The following is a 23,934-nucleotide window of genomic DNA, read 5'->3' as shown; positions in this document are numbered from 1 at the left end:
GCAGAACATGCAAAATCTCTCAGGCCTTGTCTATGTGATAATCAATTTTCGCTTACTATTTTTTGCCTTAAAACAAAGGAAAAACCAATAAACTCTGTGGAATGCTTTCAATGTTCCCTCACCTCTGTACAGGTTGTAATGTGCTAAACAGAAATACATAAATGCTAAGAAAGCCCAAGACATCAGTTCTGATAACCTGGTTGGAGGAAAAGACTCTAGAGAAATGCTTCATTTGTGATATAAATTATGTTGTTCTGTAAATGCCATACAAACAGTGCTGGGGCAGGACTGCAAAAGGAGCCTTACTGGTTTTTAGGTCTCTCTGAAGCACAATGCAAACAGTGATGACATTTTCCCACTGCCTACATCTTTCAATTAGAACTAAAAGTCAGAAATAAAGTTCCAGCAGCCTAGGTTTTGGGATTTCTGATAAAGTGAAACTGACCTTGCATATTTATGGTGCAGATGGATCTTGATCTAACACAGTTGTTTTGCTGTAGATAAATTTGAATCTAACTCTAGATCAGATTTAGATGTGATAGATTTGGCCCTGGAAGACTAATTTCACAGTGGCTTAGGGTACAGTGAACAACATGAATTTCAAGTTGTTTCCCATCAACTTCCATCAGAAGACTTTCAGCTGCCAACACAGAAAAGGACTGCCTAAAAAGCAACACTCACAGGTGTTTACCATAGGTTTAATGCTTCATTTTGTAATACACAGAATAGAACTCACTCCTAGCGAGATCCTAACATTAGGGCACACAGTCTGTAACGAGACACTGAAAGAGCTTAGCACCTTCTAAAACTGCTCCTAACCCATACAGTTTGACATTTAAAAGTGCAAGCTCAAGATGTGACATTTACTATGCAAACTGTTTTCATCCCACCCCATCCCCACTTTAATTTTATAATGCCTAGAAAACAAATTAAGTCCCTAATAATTCAATGAATTGTAATGAAGTGTAATGGTGTTTTTGTTCAGAGCTCTATTGACTTTTACGGGATGTTATACAGAGGTAGATTTCATTACCCTCAGTGCAGAAAGAGCATCTTGAATTGGTTAAAACAAAAATCCATGTAAAATCCATGTCTTGTAGACTTCTACTTAAAATAATGCTTTTTAACAACCATCCCCATCTTCTCTTTTTCCCCACAAGTGAACAAAAAGTGCATTTTGATCTCCAGAGGATTTAGCTTGTTTTTCTTCAAATTTATTAGCTTCTGTAATTATATAGTCCATTTTATTGTTAAATCAGAAACAGTAAGAGAACATTCTAGGTTGGTATAGTCATTTTACAATGAGCATATCAGCTACAATACCTTTACCTAATGTTGTCAGAAAACCAAAAAAGATCAGAACAGCAATTGATTTATTTTTTTGACAAACCTGCTTATTGAGATATCACCTATTCTGTAAGGAAGAAAATACTCAAAAAATAAAAAAGTTAAAATTTAGTTAAAAGCTTTACTTGTTTGGGAGCAATCTCATAAAACTCTTTTTAATATGAGCACTTCACTTCACAAAATGAAAAACTATTTACACCGTTTTGCTTGCAGTTTGGTCACATTATCTACACACATTTGCAGAAGATCTTAGGCAAAATAGGTATGTATCTTCTTCTGACATAGGCTATCAGATTGATTGCACATTTTCCTTTCACATAATGGCTCTCCTATAGTGCACTGAAGTCAGTGATCACTGTCTAATTACATTCTCATTTTAATTTATGGCTCAACAATAAAATCAATACCACTTCAAACCCAAATATCCAAGTGGCTGAATTACATATAGTGTGAAACATGTGGATTCCACTTTTTTAGACCTGATTTTCAAAAGAAAGATATATCTCACTAGCACAATTAACAAACTGTGCAAAGAAAGAAACGACCTTTGCATCAAATTGGTTTGAAAATCAAGGCATCTTGCCAAATTCTGTCAACTGATTTCCTGCTAGTTACATCTCATTTAAAAAATGTTCATTTCCTGATGGCACTACAATGAACTTCTCAGCACGCGATTACTGAATTACAGTATCTTTTACATATATATGCTATATTTAGGCCAATAATGTAATTTCCATGTTACACAAAATCATTGCCTTCACAAGCAGAGTTGCTACATACATTCACAGTTTCAATAGATTGTAATTAGCTTCTCCAGTTGTGCTTTAAAAATTCCGAATATTTTCCAACAGTAAGTGCAAAGCAAATGTCTTATGCAGCTACAATTGGTCACAGAGTTATAAACTCCAAAATTACGAGAAGAGCCTTCTCTCATTCTCCGTTTTCATCACCTGCTTTTTCAGGTATGACCTCCAGACTTCGACGAGGCTTTGAGATTTCTGCATTTTCAGTGCCTGGCTTATTAAGTCCACATGAAAGAGTGGCATAATGGATTTGCTTCAGATTCTCCAGTGCTTCATTTTTAGCATATTTGAGAAGATCAGCTTGTCCCTGTAGGGAAAAAAAATGCAGTTAGAATACACATTTGATAACAGCATTCTCTTCTCTTTCACCCCTCTGCTTGTTTTGGATTAAAAGTATAGTTGTCTTGCTGGAAAAAAAAAAATCAAAAAAAACCAAAAGAAAGACCAAAAACCAAACCAATCAATGAAACAAACAAAAAACTCCTCAAAAACCAAAACAAAACTCAAATACGGATTATTTAATGTTAAAAAGGATCAAGCTCTTTGCTTTCTCTGAAGGCAATCAGTGGCATCAGCAAAGGGGTAGGGGTAATTTCTTCCTAACAGTTTTCAAGCAAGTAATCTGTGCTGTATTTTTAATCCATGGGGACTATAAATGTTTCTGCATAATGAAAACTGTGACGTTTGATTTTAATACCTCAGGGAGCCATTTAAAGCTTTCCTGGTTTTTTGGTTCCTAGGGATTTGTTTTCCTTAGCAATGTGATTCACTCAACAGCAGGATGGTAAAGGACCAATGCTTGTCAATGCATGAAATATGAAAACACAGACTGGTGAGCAGCACATGAAAAGGACAGTGATGACAAAGACTTCACAGGGCTGTCTGCAGTTCAGCACTATCGCTATCCCTCTGCAGAATTACAGAATCATTTAGGTTGAAAAAGCCCTTTAAGACCACCAGGTCCAACCATTAACCTAACACTGCCAAGTCCACCCCTAAACCACGTCCTTAAGAGCCACATCAATCTTCCTCTTCATAGCAATTAAGTTATAAGCAAAGCTGTAAGAGAAATTGTCCCAGGCTTAGGTCATTTGGCTCTTGTTCTACAGTCCTCCATCTCTCTGTATTGATTAAAGCCCTCCAACAGCAACAGCTCTCACTGTGGACTGTGGCCAGCCTTCCCTGCAGCTGGTATCTGCCTACCCTGCCCACTTGCAGCAAATGAGCAAGGCTGCAGCACATGGTGAGCATGTCTGTCTTACTGGTGGGCACAGAGAAGGTCAAAAACAAGAGCAGCAAGTCTGCAAGGGCCAAAGTGATTGTGCTGTGCTCGTGCTTCTGAGGGAGAACTGCTCCACAGCTCACAGGAAAATACCTGAAGGAGACAAATTCATACCTGAAGGGGGGAAATACACACACACACACACACACAAAATCCAGATACTGTAGTTCCTTGAGACTGCCAGTACCAGTGTCCAATGAGATATGAACACTGACTGCACCTTCTCCTGTCATGTCTGTCCATCCTGGGTAAATTCTGTCTCCTGACAGACATTTCTCTTGAAGACATGCTAGCATCTCTTCCAAAGATATACGTTGCCTCTCCTCTGCCAAATAGGGTTGAAATGCATCTTTACCTCTTGATTTTAAAAATACAGGAGTAGAGATAGAAGAGCAGTCAGACAAAAACGTGTGCACTCATGGTGTGATACTTCTGATGCTTCTTTAGCAACTCAGAACATAAATACTATCCAATGAAGAGAGCAGACTTATGTCTTTGAGACCCACAAATTGAAAACAAATTTTACTTTCTTCAAAGAAATAATGTTCCCCCTCCCCTCACCCAAGACGATAATAGCCAAAGTCCTTTTTCTGATCACCAGAGAGGAAAAAATCTAGAATGTCATCAATCATAGCACAAGCTTCAGTAATATTTTCTTCTAAAGGGCTACTTTTTATAAAAATCACATACTTTTTTCCAAACTAACAAACAACTAAAAGCTAATTTAAAACACTCCAGCACACTAAATGAGTCATATCTGGAGTGCATCTGTTTCTAGCCCAAGTTCTCTTTTACATGGATTAGTAGAATATAGTTCTGGAATTTTAATCAAGTTGTTTATTATAGGCAGAGCTGCTAGCAAGCAGTCTATTAATAAGGTTGCCCAAAACTTCTCAGTTAAAAAAAAACACCGCTGCTTTCAGTTACTTACATGCTTGCCAAACTTTAACCACTTAAGCTGATACTTTCTATGCAGGATTTTTGCCATTGGCAGATTTTATTATTATTTCTGTTTAATATAGTTCTTTAACCTCATCCATATGGTTCATTCAGTTCTGAGAATAAAGATGGGGAAATGCCATCAGAAGTTTGTTAACAATCTTTATACTTCCTTCCCTACTCTCACTTGGGGTAGGGACTTGTAATTGGAATGACTACAGGGCAGTAGATCCAAGTTAAGAGCTTTTAATAAACAAAAATCAGATTTTGAATGTGGTTAGTACAATCACTGAGAATTCCACTCTTGATCATCCTTCAACTCTTGACAGCTCCAGCAATGTGGTAAGAGAATGTGTATTCCATTCCCACAGAATAATGAATGTGCATTAGGAAAAAAGTTGGGTTTTTTCCTGGATGGCTTCTCCAAGCCACCAACACTGGGTTGCCAAGGCAAGCAGGCCAAAAGCCAGACTAGAGGGGAGGAAGGAAGAGCCTGAGACAGACTCTGGAGAAGAGGTAGATGGGGAAAAGGAGGGTGCAAGAGGAATCTCTGGGACTGACATGGCAAGAAGCCTAGGGCTGCTGAAAGGGAAGGCGGACTGCATTATACAAGGTGGATGCTAGATCTTACTGCAAGAGGAGAGGGTGAAACACAAACACCGTGCAACAACAATAACTTTGGATCTGACAGGTGAGCAGAGAAAGGGAAAGATTGAGGTAACATTTGGGATTGGAATACAGAAAGAAAATAAATCAACAAAATCCACCACATTGAAAGTAGCCTGAAAATTATATACAAGTAGAAGAACTAACAACCCCAAAAGAGTGAGAGATTGGTAATGAGAATAAAAGCTGGTGAGAAAAAAAACAAAAACACTGAGCAGGGAGAAGGCTGCTGAACGCAATAAGTTGGGTAAGGTGATGAGAAAATGAAAATTAACACTCATTGGGAAGGATCTCTAGAGGTGGCAAGGAGGAAGAAGAAAATATTAGGCACCAAGGGGGAACAGAATAGTGGATGTAGGAAGGCAGGGAAGAAAAAATCAGGGGTTAGCAGGAATGGCTGGTTTGCAGCAGGGAACTGAGAGTATCTGGACAATTCCAATAAGGGAAGATGAACTTCGAAGACAAAAGAGGATCTAGGAGAAAGCCTGGATTATTGCAGACACTGTGTTCAGACTAAATACATTTGACCAAGTAGTAGCATGTTCAGACCAGGGTGAAATAGAAAAATGCACCAGTGCTCATTTCTCTCTTCTCCAATGCTCAGAATTTATTTCTGAATGCCATTGAACTCAGAAAAATATTTGTGAAACCAGCTGTGTCGCCATTATTTACCGGTGTGTCTTGACCTCAAGATAAAACAAGAGCCACCACTACTACCAAAAATGCCATGAGCTCAAGTGAGAGAGCTCTGCACGATTTGTGTGAAGTGCCTATTTCTGTTGATCTACCATCATGAAGATGTATGCTGGGGAAATGAAACAGCATGCATGCACCTCAAAGATTCAAGCTGTAGTCGCAGTGAACACCACTGAAAAGTAATACAATGCATCAGAAAGGCAGAAAATTTAAAAAGTCATCCAGATCTGGAAAAAAACTGCCATCATACTCTCAATTAAACAATCACAAAGACTTTCTTTCTAGTTAGGTATCAAATGTCTCTTCTCCAAGGGCTCTTAAGGCTCAGTTTCAATTCTGTTTATTTTATGCATCCTGATTTTCACAGTAGGTGCTGTTGACTTAATAGCAAAGTCAGGTGACTGCAAGCTGGAACATGGGAATCTTTCAGATCTGTGGACTACTCAGGGGTCTTCCACCTTCTTAGCAGCCTCAAATGACTGTAGCAACTTGCTCTGCTAAAATGCATATTGTAAACTCAGTACAAGAGACCTACAAATAGCTCAAACTTTAGGCAAGCAGATTTATCTTAAGGGAGTTCCAAAAACCCCACATTCCAAGAAATAAGCCAGTTTGCACAGAGAACTCAATGCTGGCATCTGAAGCAGTTGTAGAAGAAAAACAGTGTGTTTCTTGCAGAGTGGAAGGGCTGTCTTCACCAGGCTTTCATCTCAGATTAAGTCAAAATGTAAATTAATTTAGTCCTTAGTGTTGTCTGGCAAGCACACCAAAACACTTGAATTGACTTCCAGCACTGTGGTTAACAGGCAGCTGGTAGTAATTCCCAACTGGGAGTAGGATGGATCTGGGCCTTGCAGAGCACTGGGAGAGCGCTCTCCTCACAGCAGAACGCCGCAACCACTGCTACCTTTCCTTCACCATGGTTAAAATTCACTTACAGAACTGAGCAATGTGTAACTTGAATATTTCATGTTTACAGGCTTCAGAAAAAGTTGTTTTCTAGGCAGGCATGAAAAACGACCTTAAAGAAGTCAAAGAACAAAACTGATATTCATTCAAAAGCTTTTAGTAAACAGCAGCAATAAAGAATATGGATTAATTTGGAAGCCCAATTCAGTACCCTTAAAACCTCTCTGGCCCAATATGCCTGTGTCATCTAACATGGTTTATTTTTTCTTAAATCAATGTTAAAAACATTCTGTTTGTTTTGAAAGTTTTGGCTAAGAGGCAGTGTTTTATATCATAATTAGTAACTGAACTCCATAACAGTAACTGAAAACAAACCCAAAATGGTTCCTATCAGTTCTTGCACATCCAAAATGAGGTACCATTTCAGAGTCAGTCAGATATAGAATCAACTAGAATGTCTCAGCACAGCTACCTTCATAAGCTTTTATGTATTCACTCATGATATTCCATTAACTAGTTCTTGAACCTGAAAGTAAAATTGTACAGATGACATTTAAAATAACTGCATGAGCATCCTTTCCCCAAAAAATCCCAAGAAACTCTATCATTAATGACTGGTCTTTAGCTCAGGGTCTGGAAGCCAAAGCTCCTATCAGGAAATGCAAGAAGCCACTATCCCTTTCTCAAAGTGCTCCTCAAAGTACAACAGAACATTGTTTTGAGCTCCTCAGAGTACAACAAAACATTGCTTTGAGCAACCTGCTAGAGTGGGAGGTGTCCCTGCCAATGGCAGCAGGGTTGAAACTGATATCTTTAAGGTTCTTTTCAACCCCAGCCATTCTATTATTCTGTGACACATTACAGTGTTCCATGCGCAGCTGACATGCTCTGAGTGAAGTTTTGGAATCAGGACAAAAGGCCTTAACTTCCTAACTTCTAAATAAGGGACTAATTAGGAGACAAAATCCCATCAGTCCAGCAACATCAAGAGACTAGTAGCTTCAGATATTTAAATTGAACTGGGATATCTTCTGAGGACCTACAGGACCAGGCAGCAACTATCAGAGGCTTTATGAATGCTCTGTGGCTGCCGGAATTCACTTGGAGATTTGGTTGAAAAAGTTCAGATTATTTAAAAAGTAGTAAGAAGCTGCAGTCCTGTAAGTGCCTTGAATGTTCCATTTATAAATACGTTTTTTCAAGTACTGTAGGTGCAGAACTAATGCTATTACAGAGATAACAGATGCCATGGACTGCATGCCTTGTAAGAGAAAGTAATTAATATCATATAATGTGACTTGCCTAAAAGCTCATAGCCAACAAGAAACATCTAACAAATGCTGAAGTTAGGAGTCCCACCTTCATTCCAAATATTTCCATTGATCTCTCCCTTTGTCTTTAGAACAAAGCTCTTTAGCTCTTCATTGCCAAGACTAATTTACAGTTGCTGTTATGTTCTTCCTATGGGCATCTCAAATTCTGAGCCTTATAGAGGGTTTTTCTCCAAGTTTTTCTATGCCAGACAAGTCCACAAATTTTTACAATAGGCTGTAGGAGTCTGCTGCAACAGCACTTAAGAGTGTTTTTCCTTCTTCAACAGTGTACTTTTGGCAGAAAATGTGATTATCTATGTTTAGAAAATATGAATTCTATTAGCCTGAGTAGTAACAATAAATAAATTACCAGGAAATAACTGTCTATTTGAAAGAGATGAATATTCTAGCAGTTTACAATCTCTGAATCAGGCAACAGACCAAATTTACTCCGAGTGATGTTGTGAAGTTAAATATCTCTGTGTACATGTACGAGGTGAATAAGAATGGGCATGTGTGCATATACACATACACAAATTGGATGGAAGTATTTCAGCTGAATTCAAACATACTATACTATTAATAAATTTGGCCACATGGCTTCAAATTAAGAAAAATTAAATCCTTTAAAGCAGTAACTGTAATGCATATGCATGCAAAACACATAGATATACTTAATAACTGCATCAGATGTCCTAAACAAAGTTTCCCTAGAATTAAGCTGTCAATTTTGCTATTTTATCAAACTTTCCATTGCATCAACTGCAGTCAAAATGTCCCAACTGAAAGAGAACAATCAATATGTATCTCGAGGGTAAAATGCAGCTTGATCAGTTTGGAAAACACATTAAACACACCATGTGAGCATGCCATGAGTCCTCTGTGCAGGAGCTGAGGATGGCACTCATGCAGGATTATTTAGTAAGGCTGTTCAGAGCCCCACAATAATCCCTGTATCATAGCTAAGAGTCCACATCTTTATTGTGTTTCCACGTTCATTTTTGTACTATTTGAGAAGGAAGTTAATTTGAAGGCAGGGAATTCAACACATAAAAGAAATCCTTAAAGTGGTTCAGATTGTTGCTCTTCTGTTCAATTTCTACTTAAATGTGGATGTTCACTTTTCATCCCTGTTCTCTCATAATTTTCTGAGAACTAGGAACATGGCAATGGAAAGACAGTGAGATGGAAATTATGATTGCAGATCTTTTTCTCCAGACAGGAAATGTGTCTTAGAAACTGTTTAACTTCTGTTTAATTATGATACAAAAGTATGGTTATAGCCCACAGTTAAAGAGTTTGGAGAGGAAAACCTCAGTGTGTCACTTCAAACAAATCTCACTTTTAACTTTCTATATATCTAAATGTGAGCAACAGGACTTAGCAGATGCCTGAACTGCAGTACCTGTAAAATAACTTTAAAGATGTTCTGTAATGCCTCCTGTTAAAATTTCAACAACAGGCTGATTAAAATCTCACCTTTTTTTTTTTTAACTGATGTATTAATTATGGGACAAATTGTACCTTTCAAAAGAAAGGATCTTAATCTCTGACTAGAAAAATACCACCCAATCAATGTTGAAGAGATTTTCTCAATAATCTCTTCAAAAGGAAGGCCTTCTAACTTTATAACTATGTTACAATCCTAAGGACATGTACACAAGCCCTTCAGTGCTCCTCAGAGCCAGACCTGCCATGTGGCTCCTCCAATTCCTGGCGAACGCAGGAATCACGACTTCACATTTCAGTCACTCACCAACTGCAAACCTCCCCCCCACCAACCCTTATGTTCAGAATGTAAAGCAGAGATGAAGCAAAGGTACTGCTGTTTCAGGAAGCATTAAAATAGATTTGCCTATCCAAGCTGGTATCTGACACCTTTGACAGAAAAAAAGGGATAGGAATTTATTTCTTTGACATTCACCCAAAGCCACTGAACTAACTCTCCTCTATCCTCTGGGAAGCACAGGACTGATACATTACACATCCCATACACTGTCTTCAGGAAACTCTGTTCTGATACAGGAAATGTGATATTCTGGTCCTTTACCTATAAGCAGAACCTGCATATTTTTAGAATGCATTAACTATACATGCTGTAGCAAATTTCACCAGTTTTTGATTCTCCTCTGCATTGGATTTGTGCAGTATAACACAAGAGGGATTGGAGCACCAAGTGACCTCATGAAAAGCTTAACAGTTCAAACCAGCATGGAAAGCTGGAGAAATACATATGCATTACTGCTTTTCTGTCATAGTTCACTGTAAGAAGAGGCGGTATGAAACCATATTTTCAAGAAGAACTAAAAATAAAAACTAGGTGGGAGAAAATAATTTTCTTTATAATTAAAACAGACTTTAATGTTGTGAAGAAGTATTTGATTGAGTGGGAGAGAAGAACTCACTAGTGGATGTAAACACCAAACTTGAATAATTTGAGCTAGAGTCGAGGGAATAAATTAAGGGAGGCAGTTTTGCTATCTCTACTAATTTTGATATACTCTGCTGAGATCAAAGATCACCGATAGGAAACCTGAACTGTTCCATATTCTAGTTTCCTGAGGGTCTTGGCTGAAAGCTTTTCTTATACTTCACCATTTAGCCTTTTGTCAAAATGTAAGCAAATGTGCTCCACAAAATGTAAAGAGAGTCTCCGGCTCACACACTCAATTTATCCCAGTCTGGATTATGAACACAATTTGCTTCTACCATTAACCACCATTCATCATCGACTGCAGCAGTAACAGCTTCCCTTTTGTTTTTCAGTAACTGCATTAACCTTAACACTTATTCCCCTTCAAATCACAAAACAGGGTTTAAACAATGGCATAGCTGCCTTCCAGCCTGAGCCGCTTTGCAGAAGCCAAGAGTCATTGTTTCAGCCGGTATTAAAGGATCCTGCCAGTGTTAAAAGATTGCAAGAAGAAAATGTCAGACAAACTAAATGAAATAAGCTTCCATAACACTGCATGAGAATAAAAAGTCACATTGAGACTCTGCTGTGTTTCAGGTTATATAAACCAAACTGACTATGATTATAGAAGTGAATAAAGCCAGCTGAACTGTGACACAGAGTAATGACCAGTAAAAATATCAGAATGACAGTCTTGAACAGAAAAATACAGTAACTAACCAAAGGAAGACACATTACCTTTAAAATTGTAATGTTCCACGTAAAACTTTCTACTGATTTTTGCAGTTTTCTTTCTTTTAGGCCTTCTCTTGCTCCTATATTGTGCAGGTTTTCATGAAACTCCATTGCTGTAGTGAATAAAAGAGGGACAAATATAGTATCTATTTTAGTGCATTTTTGTGATCATAGAGATAGCAACTTGAAACTAATGAGGCTAAAAGACAGTGAAAAGCTTCAGAAATTTTATTCTTCAAGCACAAATCTATCTGATGTAGTAAGATTCAATGTTATACAACATGCCAATACATACAAATCTGTCTAAGACAAAATCCATGGAAGCACCTGTTAGGTCATTGCTATACCAAAGATGGAGCCCAGCAATTATTTCCTATAGAAATATAATCTCTAAGCACAACTGAATGTGTTGTACCACATGTAAAAACCTTTTCGTAGGTGCTATAGGACGGAAACAGTAATTTCATTAACTACTCTGGCCCAATAAATTTCTTTTGTGCCTTACTCTTTTATGCATTTACATCACAGTTGTCCAGCTTACAATTTATATCACAGAGTCTGCTCAGAAAATAAGCACTTTACCTTATCTCTGAGAACAAAGGAGTAACTGTGAAGGAGGAATGCCAAGTGAACTTGCCAAGGAATGCCAACAATATTTTACCACACCATGTAAACTACTGTGTCCACAAAATCTGTATCTGACAAACTGCAAATCAAAAATTTTTGGTAAAATTTAGATTAGCTTGATCTAAGCACTGAGCAGACCAAATGAAGTTGTTTTAACACTGCACAGATAGCAGAAACATAATTTCCTTTCCATGCTGCTGTTACAAGCCATACAAAAATAAACTTTAAACTGTTTCTTTCACACAGGAGAAGTCAAATGTCCTTCCATGGGTACACAGAGCAACTAACATGGATTACAGCTACCCTCCTATGAAGGTCATAGCTCAGTTGTGCTCTCAGGATCTCCATCTAATAATGTACAGGGTATTTTGAGGTCAAAAGTTGGCAAGTGGTTGTGACAAACACCTATGGACATAATAGTTAAAGCACAAATTATATTTTTAACTATGTTATTTGCTCAGTGAGTGTATGTAATTCAAAATTTACATGTACTTTATTACCATGAATAAGCACATGAACTTGGTTTGGGTGTCAATCTGAGAGAAGACTGACTTTTAAGGACATTATCTCTTCTTCATAATCTCTTTATCCTACACTCATGTCTCATTAAAAGAAAGAGAGATGACTGAATGTTTCCATTGTACATTCCCTTACCTAACTCCCACATACACACACACACACATTTTAAAAAGTATTCATAGATTCATTTGAAAGGCAAAATTGTTCTTTCTACCCTTTCTTACTATTTTAAATTTTGCTACAAGAAAAATAAATGGCAAATATTTTCCCAAATTAACATAGTGTATAATTTTTATTTCAATCACTTCTCTACAGCTCTCTCTCTGCCATCTCAAATAGAATGTTCATCTTATATTTCCCCAAAACAAATTTCTAAACAGGTGAGAAATTAAAGTTCATAAACCCATCATTGTTCTAAGTATCCATTTCCCATTCATATCAACCAAAATAATAAACTCCCAATATGATTATGGAAAGAAAAGATTATTCATACATCTCTATTTACAATATTACACTTCTAGAGCCATCACAACAGTACAGATTTTCTGATCTGTACAATGAATTCTGAGACATATTGACAAACTTTTGAAGTTCTGCACCTCATTTCCACCTTAACACTTATTGCTTTTTAAGTCAGTGGACAGCAGCAATCGATAAAAACTTGAACTAAAGAAGAAAGATATTAAGAAATAATACTGCAGCATTATTCTTAATATCAGAAAGATATTAAGAATAATGCTGACCACCTGCATGTTAAAAGTGGAATTGGTGCTTTTTAGATTTCAGATTATTTTGATATATACAAAGTTCACGATATCACAAACATGGACACAATGGTGACTGTGTATTCTGCCAGCCAGAAAAGCTCCTTTATGTTCACCAACAACCCTCTGTGGTGATGCTCTTCCCAGTCTGCACTCATGCTATGACACATTTCTGTCCTGCCAAAGCCATTCCACCCCAGCTAAGTACACTTGGAAGTTGGCAGGAACATCTCATCACCCTTCTTCAGAAAATGAAGCAGTCAGATCATCCCAACAGGGCACACACATGCAAACCCCCAGCTGACAGGTGCCTCCTGCTTAAACACCACTAATATTGGTACTGATACTGATAGGGGCATCCTCAACATCTCTCACAGACTGGCCAACTCCTCATCATCATGCTACACTAAACCTAAAAACACAAGCAGGAACAAGCAGATTTGAATTTTATTTCTGCTTCCATTACTACCTCTTGCCTGATTAATTGAAACAAATTATTTCATCTCTTTGTCTCAGTTTTCCCATCTGCTGAAAGGAATGACTTGTATTTGGTATACAATATATGGACAATTAAATTTTAGAGCATGAATGCAGCACAACATTTAACTGTTGACTATGTCTCTCTTGGTATTCATCTCATATGTTCTCACTTGGTTTTCTTGCACTTTGCCTTGGAATTATTTCATGCTTTAACTATGGTAAAGGAATAACACAAGTGTTAAATTCCAAAATTAAACTTATTACAAGATAACAGAAAAAGGAAAAAAGAGGAAAGACATTCTCATTTACAGCTAAATTAATAAAATAATTTACATGTCCATATAAACCCATGTAAATATGCCTTTAGGATATGCTTACAAAGAAAACTCAAGGTTAAATTACTTTTTTATAGAAACAATTTTCTGTCTCTTTGCAAATAAAAATTCAGCTCCCACTCTCATTAAGATATAATAAACAAGTCACTTTTATGAGGCTTAATCACTTCTAGATTTATTAGTCAATTAGTAATTTTGAACTGCCTGAGAGCTCTTGAATGGTAACAGGCATACCATTAACCTGATGTATCACCCGTTATATTTTTGCATATACCACCTCAATCAAAGAAAGCACAAGTTAGTCACATTTTCCATTTTTTGTGGCAGATGTTAAGGAAGATATAATTCACAACTTTCTGAGTGACCACAAAGAATATATAGGATGTGTGCTCTTCTGTTTGGATTGTATTTTCTGTGTTTTAATTTTTGCCCACTGCACAAATGTATTTATCTACAATGAAATTTTTACTGATTGTTGCCTTGAGCCAGAAAGCTCAAATCTAAAAAGCTCTTTTGACTGGAAACTCTTTACTAAAATCCTTACTTGCATAGAATCACTGATGTTGAAAGGCAGCTCTGGACCAACCCCATTGCTCAAAACCAGGATCAGAGAGAACAGGTGGCCCAGGACTGTGCTGAGGTGGCTGCTCAATATCACCAAGGATATCCCCCCTTTTGTGGGACTGAAGTGAGGCTGACTGGTTTAGTCCTACTTTCTAGCTTTCTTTAACTTGTTTGCCTACTGCTTATAACAGTGTGACGAGGTTTCAAACATCATTATTTGGTCCCCATCTGAGTTTCTGCATGGTGGTACTAAGGGCTCTTAGTTTGCATAACTGCATTAAGAAGGCTGGTCATCACTGCATAAGTAAGGGTGAGCTGACAGAAGCCATACAATTCCCTAAGCATTTGCAAAATGAAAATGGATTCAAGTATTTCACATTAAAAAGAGCAGCTTTCCAATAAAACATTCACCCCAACTATTGCAATGCATGTAAATACACTGTAATATATGTAACAAAACAGCAATAGCATGAGTCAACAGCAGGTTTGTACAGTGAACAAAATACTGCTGACAAATTTTCCTAATCATAACCAGAGATTTCAGAGCATATTCTTCTCCTCTGCAGTACACTTGCTCATTCTAAAGCATTCTCATAAGCAATCCTTCAGTATTTCCAAATAATATTTTCCCCATCAGTGCTGAATCTCTTTCTGGTTCCCCAGTGAATGCTGGTTAGTTTGAATTTCATTATTGTCTCAGCTTTTCCCTCTCTCTCAGACCTGTTCCCACAGCCCTGGAATGCATTAGATGGCTTTAACCCTTCTTCATTCCTCCAGGAATACCTTACATCCAAGATGCTACTCTGAAATTTTACACACAATCCTCTTCCATTTTCAGTAACTTAAATGGCATGAAGAAAAGAGAACCACTATAAGGCCACTTGATGCAGTAGGAACCATTTATCATTGAGGACATTAACAAAAACTTGCTTGGCTAGCTTGCAAAAAGAAAACCAAAAGAGGATCAATTGCTCTCTAGATACTCTAGACCAGTCAGGTAAGACCTTGGACCTCAAAGGATCACTGCAGCTAAAAGACAAAATTAGGATGGATGTCCACCAGCAAAATCAGAACTTAAATAAAATTTATTACCATTGTAGATGTGGGTCTGTGATCAGTTTTAAAATGAGAAAATTACTCAGATCGAAAACTCATATTCATTTTAAAATACAGCTCAACATGATCCATTTTCAAGAGGTGCACTGGGAAGCAGACTTTAAGGACCCTACAGCCCTGTGTTTCCTCAACCAGCTGCAGGATGACCTACAGTGTTACATGCATAGGATGTCAAACCTGCATTAACTCATGCTTGCCATGTTCTGATAGAACATTTATGTTTATGATCTCAACAAGGACTAAATGACAGGAGAGAGAGCAATGTGTCTTACTGCTATGACATACTATAATAACAAGAAGTTTTCCTAAATAAAGCATACAAGGCAATATAATTGTCTTGACAGGATGATAATTTTGAGTCATCCCCTGTCAGAATAGCTTCCAGATTGGACTTCAGCTTTGCTTTATGTCCTGGATCCTTAGTGTTTAATTTTTCACAAATATGTTCAGTAGATACAAAACCATTCAGAACTTATGACAGTCATAGGAGTTTAAAATATAGTTATTGTTCTACTGATGCTTGAAATGCTATAACAAAGATGCCCAGCATATTGTTGCAATCCCAACACTGTATTTTCATAAAAAATATTATTTGGTGATATATCTCAAAAGCAACATTTTTGATACTAATAAAAGACACTTATCTTCAACTGTATTTAGCCTGAAAAAATAGTTTTTTCCTTTCTTTAAAATGAAGCTACTTCATATAAAATTTATTGTCTTTAATTACTAACTAGAAACGACAGCTGTTGGAAGCTGGTTAGCAATTCCTCCTACTACTGGGCTCTCACTGTAGTTCCAAAGCACCATATTTAAGATATTAATTAAAATGTGCTATATAAAGCAGCATAAGTGATTCTGCTATTTTTAAACTAGTTAAGAAGCATATATTAAAAGGGAAAGTGGCCTTAGGTCACTGAGCTGCATGTAATTATGGTTTCACATACAATATATGTATATTTGTTTGAACTGTCTGATGATAATTACAGATTTATTAAAATCAAGATGGGAAAAGAAACTGAAACATGGAAAACTGGAGTACATACCTGTATGGTACAAGTACAGGAACATTTGCAACTCTGAGATTTTTTGTTTGCTTTTGTAAGAGCTCCTATCACAAAGCCCTGGCATATCACAAAGCCCTGGCATGCAATCTCAGTTTATAGCAAAAAAATTCACACCTTGTCTTTAACTGAGAACCAAGATACTAATTTTTCAAGGAATTTTTAGCAAAACAGCCAGCACAACACTTGCTCAGCTGTATTTCTAAAGCCAAATCTTCCCCTGATATGCTCATTTGTTTTCTTTGATGAAAGCTTTCTTGCCAAGAGATGATTTACAACCTAGCTGAGACATGACTACACAGCAGGTGGGCTCCTCCTGCTATGTTTTTTCTCTTACCAAAGAACTTTACCGGTGAAACAGCACAGTGATGAAACTCTGGCAATAAATGCATACACTGAGTATGCCTAACGTGAAATGAGTAACAAAATTTGACTATGCCTATATGAAGTAAACACTGGTAATACTCCAGGTATGAAGCACTTAAATTCAGTCAAGCCAAATATAGTTTCTTTCATTTCTGGTAGAGTTCTTTGATTTAAAATCAAATTAAATACTTTTCAAAAAAGTTATAAATACAAAATAAAATTAAATAAACATTAAAATTTTTTAAATGTAAAGAAAATACCTCACAGCTTTTGATTACTTCACAGGTTTTAGGTTACCACACCTTGCAGGTCTACCACTATGCAGATTCAACTCAAATACTTACAAAAATGCTGTGAATAATTTGCATACACGAATTTCTTCTTTACAAGAATAAAAATCCAAGAAATCAGTTTATATATTCAAATATTTCTTCCTCCACTGTGTAGGTTAAACGGTAATAAAGGAAATGAAAAATTCTAGGAAAGTATTTAGGCTGTAAGTATTCATTTCCACATATAAATATTTAATTTGCTTATACAGCTGCTACTCTTGGCCACATCTTTGAAAGTGACAGCTTTAATTTTTTACAGCATTAAATATGTTTCTTAATATTTTTATTTTAGATTACATTCCTTAAACAGTCAGCTATTTCAGCCTCACAAACAATTTCCTCTCGAAATTAATTTTATCAGAAAAAGAGATTGGGAAAAGAGTCTGGCTACCAGACCATATCAATAATAAATCAAATCCATCATGTTAGAGAAGCAGTAGAAGTCACCATACTTGTAAATTCTCATATATTTTGCCTACAAAACACTCTTCACACAAAGATTTAAAATGAACCTTCATAAACTAATGCTTAGTGTATCTCTGTATTTTTTAAAAGTCATTACTAACTGCAAAAACGGAATCTTAGCAGGAACAAAGATTAGATGCTGAAGTACTTCTAAACACTTTGTTTCCACTGAAGACACTGAAAAAATGTTACACCATAACTAGAGAATCAGAATTTCTTGGCAGGTTTAAAGAATATTTTGCTGCAGATTTAAGATGCTCACAGCAGTAATTATATGCATTGAATATATTCAGATAATTACTTGACAAAAGAATACAATACCTTAATTAGTTGTTCAGCATTTTTTAATTACTTTGACCTCTTTGGCACTATCTCTGTAGTAAGTGGAAATGTTCCTCAGACACAGACAGACACGTAGGTACTGCCTCTACTTAGGTGGCTAAAAAGTGTTTTGGTGCCCAGTGCCCTATTATTCTTGAAAAACAGTAAAGACAAATTGCGTACTTAAGAGAACTTTCTTATTCCAACATCCCAAACAACAATGGCATCACAGCCTGCTGAGCACCATCCTTTCCTTTAATCCAGTAATGAACAGTAATCCAGTTCTCCATGTAAAAGACTTTCTTTAATGCTGGGGAGCCACTGAGGACTTAAAATGCTCACTAAATTCCTTAAGAAACACCATCAGAAGAGATTTATAGTAGTTGCAGTACTAAGCTTACGGTGTTATGAAGCTGAAAAGAGGAAATGTGTAACATCTATGCTAGGACGTTGTAACTTCCAAGGGTTAAGTAACCAGCTCTACCCTTCCAAACACTTTCAAGAACAATCCTATGTAAAATTACCCTTCTAGATACCAAAGTCAACAAAAAGAATATCAACTGACAAAACTCATAAAACCCACACCAACACTTTTTCTGTTCCTCCAAAACAACGCTTCTACAAAATTCACAGAGAAACAGACCTTGACATAATAAAACAGTTGTCCTGGAAAACTGACTCATGGTATTCCACCCCCAATGTACAGAAAACTGTATTCCACAAATACACTCCTCTGTGAAGACAGACAAGATTTCTGAATGGGGGTCAAGTTCAGCCACTACATGTATGAGAATGAATTAAGACTGTCAATAAAGGACATAAACACAAGAGAGGTACAAAGGAGAGGATTTTTTTTTCCACAGACTGCTGTTTCCATCTCTTGTTTATCAGTCTTGATACTCAAGAGAGACCCATGAGATTTTATTGAAAAGTTTCTGATTTTATTGAATGTTAGAATGCAGACTTAATAAAGATACTGATTTATGGCACACTGTAATTTTTCCCAGTGTTCAGATCTGGCTGAGCATACATTGTTTCACTGACAATAGTCATCAATCTCTTACACTTCCACAGAAATCTAACTTCTTTCTTTTCTGGCATTACATTAAAAGGAGGGGAAAAAAAGGCTTCATGTGAAGGGGCAAACTCAAGAGAGTAATACAAAAGTCTGTGCTGGTCAAGTATTTGCCTTAGTACCAATGAGTGAGATCATTAGGAAGTACATGAGATGTCTCCTAGGAATCATCCACTCATTTGCAAAATATATCAGATTCACAAAAAAACCCAATACCATCCAAGGGAGTTATGTATGAGAAATAATACAGGAAAAATGTGGTATATGACTGGTGTGAATAACTATGGTGACAAACATGTGAGCATAAAGAAAAATGATTCATCACCTATTCACTAATACTATTTAAGTTGATCTAAGTGCAATTCTTCACCTGCCCTCCTCCCCACTAGAATGTCATTTTAAGAATATTCAAGGCACAGGAGAAGAACAGGTTTACAGGGAGTACAGGCAATGACAGTACAATCTGAGCTGCTGTGAGCTGTACCTGGAGACAGAGGCTTAGTGGAGTTATTTGAGGAGGAAGGACAAACAGGAAGAAAAAAAATGCATAAAAAAAAGAAGTAGACAGGACAAAGAGCAAACAAGGAAAAAACAGGTTAAAATGATAGAATACAGAAAATTCAGAAACATAAATAACTATCAGCAAAAGTCTATTGTGCTAATAAACATTGAAAATTATGTTGTGACAAGTGTAGAGAAAGGAGTTAAAACAATTTGATAACTGCCTTATTAAAATGAGAACATAGAGAAAAAAAGGAAGAGCAGGTATTTTAAAGCATTCAGACTGGCTGAGAGGGGTCTCCAAGTACTGTTTTAGCCATAGCAGGTGACGTTGGAGCTTACATGGTGGTGATGAATACTATAGATTGCTTTCTTTTGACAGTGAATCTCATGAAAAATACAGTAACAGATCCAATTCTAAGATGTAACTTGAAGATCAGCATGTCCTACTGATGGCAGTCAAAAAAAATGAAATATTTTCAGGTGCAAAGTCCAATGATAATAGACAGAGCAGTATTCCTTCACTCCCTAGTTACAAAACAGTAGTTTAAATGCAATGGCTTCTAACCAAGAGCCAAGACCTGCTGATGAGAGGCAGTATTTCAGAAGACATGGATTAACATGTTCTGCTGAACTCCACAGTACCCAAACCATAAAAAACATAAATTCTCTTTCAAGTCAGGGATAACTGCAGAAATATTGGGAACCTAGTCATTGCCTTTCACACTGTAAATAAAAACTCAATTGCCCACCTATATACCAAGTCAAAAGTGCTCCTCAATAGTTAAGTATATAAATTTCTTTTGTTCTGTTAGTGGATTATCTAATCTGCCAGAATATTACATTTCCTTACATGTTTTATTTTGGTGAACCTCAGTCAAAAACTAACTTAGAATATAAATAACCTGAACAAACAGTAAGGGAAAAAAGCTCAACAGCTCAGTGGAAGTGTCATTTTGCTGGAAAGCTTAAGTAGTAACAGTGGAGAAGTAAGAGTTCCAACTATTCGAACAAAATTGATTTTATTCCTTTAGTTTTCAGCTACCAGGAGCATTTGAAGTGTTTGTATGGCTGTCATCCTAGTATTTTTCTGCATGCAGCTCAGATTTACTATTTTCTAACAGATACTGTGTACTGTGTTTACTTTTAATGGCATCCAGAATGGCTGGATACTTCCTTCCCTGAAACCATAGCTTGCTTTGAAGTACATGTTAGAAAATATATTCCTTCTATGTCATTCATTACTTGCATCATTAAATAAAGTCAGTCACTGTATGGATGGGATAAATAAGACAAGACTCTACTCCAACAACTCAGAATCCAAGTATGAGGAAGAAAGAGAACAGATGGATACAGGAAAAGTGGGGAGTACAATGAAAACTATTTTGGTTAAGGTGGTAGGAGGACATGTGTCAATCTAGCTATATTTTTGGGATAATTTTAAAAACAAATTCAAAGGAAGTAGCCTGGTAGATGTTTACAGAGAGCCTGTGGGACAACATGACAGGGACTGAAAATCCAGCAGGCACTGGAAACTCTTGCTACCAAATGAGCAAACACAAGAAAAGTGAAAGCAGCTCAGTCCTGACGCACAATGAAGAAAAAAACCTAAAAATCCTTCCAGGGACAGACATCATCAAAATGACAGCCAGGAAAATGACGTGCATAAGGCAAAACTAGGATGGTCAAATGGAGAGAAAGAATTGTGTAGCTGAGAGCCCAGAAAATAAGAATCTGAAAAAGAATTCCAGCTGTATGGATGCCTAGGGAAGGCTATGCCTATTAAAAAAAAATATGGAAAGAAATATGTATGTTTTTTATTAATCTGAATTCTTAAAAATGAATTCATCCTCAGTTTGAGCAAACAGTGCTGAAATACACATTTATGCATCATATTAACACTAAACTGACACTGCTAGAACTCTATACAATAACTTCATTTTCTGAATTAGAACAGAAACCTCAGAAACCATTCTTTGCAGGTTTTGTCACGGCAATATTTTCCCCAACAGACATAAATTTACTCTTACTGATTTTATATTTCCCAAGATTATAGAATCATAGAATGGTTTGAGGTTTGAAGGGACCTTAAAGATCATCAACATCCAAACCCTCTGCCAGGTGAAGGAACACCTTCCATCACACCAAAAATTACTCAATTACTGGGTTACTCAAAAATACTCCAGTCATATCTACCTTTAATTAAGTTCAGTAGTTCTTTGTCACCAGCAAGCTGTGTTTAGTAATTATCGCTCCCCGTAATTTAATGAATATTTGGAATATTCTTCTGAGCTTCCAACGCTGAACACCAAAATGAATTCCTAAGTCATGGTTCTCTCATTTAACCAGGGATGAGCTCAGACAGTATTTGAATTATAAAGCAAAAAATGCAATGGAAGATTCAAAAGAGGAGTTCAGGAATTATGTGATTTGAGTACAAAGGAGGCTATAAATGGGGTAGGGTGACCTGGACATTCAAATTCTTTACTCTAGCAAAAATACAGGAGCATTTTAGGACTCTTAAGAGATTCAGAGAATGGATCAGATTATCTTCAAATTCCCTTTAGCACCTAGATTCTATTTTCTTGTAGCATCTTTAACTGGCTTAATAGCAACAAAATAAGTGGCACTGCAGTCATCTTGAAGTTATGTGGTTTTTTTGTAATTCTGAAAAGAATAAAAGTACACTGGGAAGAAAAGCAATATCATGTTCCCATATCTTTTCATTATTCACATATTTAAAATACTTTCAATAACTACTTAACTAATAACAATGTGTTGAGTTGAAATTAATATGCTGATATGGACAAAACAGAGAGGTTTTTAATATTATTTACTTTTAAAGAACCAAAATGAGGAGAGATGTTTATAGTTAAATGTGCTCAAAGAATATTAATAGCAAAAAACCTGAATTCTGAAAATAGCCATCTCTATAATTGTATCTTTACTTATCCAAAAGGCTATCAACCATGGAAATAATACTGCATTTATTTCCAAATTAGGTCTGAATTCTATAGGAGGCCAAAAGTCCTATTATTAAACTTAAGATAGAAAACAGTTCAACAGAGAGAATCTACTTTGCCTATTTAACAAAATTGTCTTATAAGCCTGGTTATGACAAGAAAAATTTACTGCTTATTGGCAGCTTGTCTATTTCTTATTTTAGCAGCTTTTTCACTATTTGAGCCCTAGAAGAAAAAAAGCCAGACAAAAGCATGATTTTGTTTTCTCCTTATCCAGAAACTATATGAGAAAATGTATAATCTTTTACTTGTAATTCAAATAGCATCTACTGAGATCATGAGATCAATTAGATAATCATCCAAACCCATCGATACTAAAAGGTAATTCAGTTCAGCTCATTCATCTTAAAAAAATGCCTTGACCCTTCAGGCCTAAAGCTGCCCTAAATAGAGGATCTATTACATAATCCATACTTAGGCTTATGTCACCACATTGGAGGGCTCTCATTTGAAGGAGATCAAAATCTCCACTATTTAGCAGAGGCTTTAAGCATCTTTAGCATCTTAAGCAAAGGATTCCTGGACCCAACTGTCCCTCATGTAAAATAAGGCAGTAAGACTCAAGAAAGTCAGATATATGGAAGTTTACAGGAATCCATATAAGCTAGTAGAAAGCAATCTTTTCTGAAGAGCAACAATTCTAAAATAAAAAAATTTGGGCAACTGGCTTTTGCCTTGCCTCTAACCAAGGATCTAAACTGCTTAAGACACTGGTGACACTAAAAAATTTAAGCACACTACCACCACATAACTGGGAGATGATTTAAGAAGCAAGCACACACATCTAGTAGGCAATGTCCTTACAACAGCACAATACATTTTGTGTTTGGTACTGCTGTGGTTTAACCCCATCCAGCAACCAAGTGCTGTGCATTTGCTTACTGCTGCTGGGTGGATGGGGGAGAGAATCAGAAGAATAAAAGTGGGAGAACTTGTGGGCTGAGATAAAGACACTTTAATGGGTAAAGCAAAAGCCATGCATACAAGCAAAGCAAAACGTCATCCTGTGTAAGCACTGCTCAGCAGCAACAAAAAACATCTCTGCATCATCAGCCCCATTTTAAAGCACTCTGTAACACAGTCCCATACCTGCTACTAGGAAGAAAAAGAACCATCCCAGCCAAAATCACCACAGTATTTTAGATAAATCTCTGCATCTATCAGTAAGATATGTGAAGTAATATTTTGTCACTCATGGTATTTATGTTTTACAATTTCAAGTAAACAGGGCAACTTAAAACTTTCAGGTATTTTGACAGTCCTATGGTTTGACTAAAGT

At 36.6% G+C, this 23,934-nt stretch overlaps 1 protein-coding gene across 1 annotated transcript in view; it reads right to left on the bottom strand.

Moving 5' to 3' along the window:
• Positions 1-1,192: 1,192 nt before the first annotated feature.
• The window catches only part of PLCL2 (phospholipase C like 2), a 100,428-nt gene continuing 77,686 nt past the window's right edge, over positions 1,193-23,934 (bottom strand). The window contains exons 6-7 of the mRNA XM_077176525.1: positions 11,107-11,216; positions 1,193-2,457 (exon numbers count right to left, since the gene is read on the bottom strand). Of these exons, the coding sequence (XP_077032640.1) occupies positions 2,278-2,457; positions 11,107-11,216 (290 nt within the window). The 3' untranslated portion in view covers positions 1,193-2,277. The remainder of the gene's footprint in view (positions 2,458-11,106; positions 11,217-23,934) is intronic.

The sequence above is a fragment of the Agelaius phoeniceus genome, chromosome 1 (genome assembly GCF_051311805.1).
Source record: "Agelaius phoeniceus isolate bAgePho1 chromosome 1, bAgePho1.hap1, whole genome shotgun sequence".
NCBI lineage: Eukaryota > Metazoa > Chordata > Aves > Passeriformes > Icteridae > Agelaius > Agelaius phoeniceus.
The sequence above is the reverse complement of the archived record's forward strand: the minus strand, read 5'-3'. Positions and strand labels throughout refer to the sequence as shown.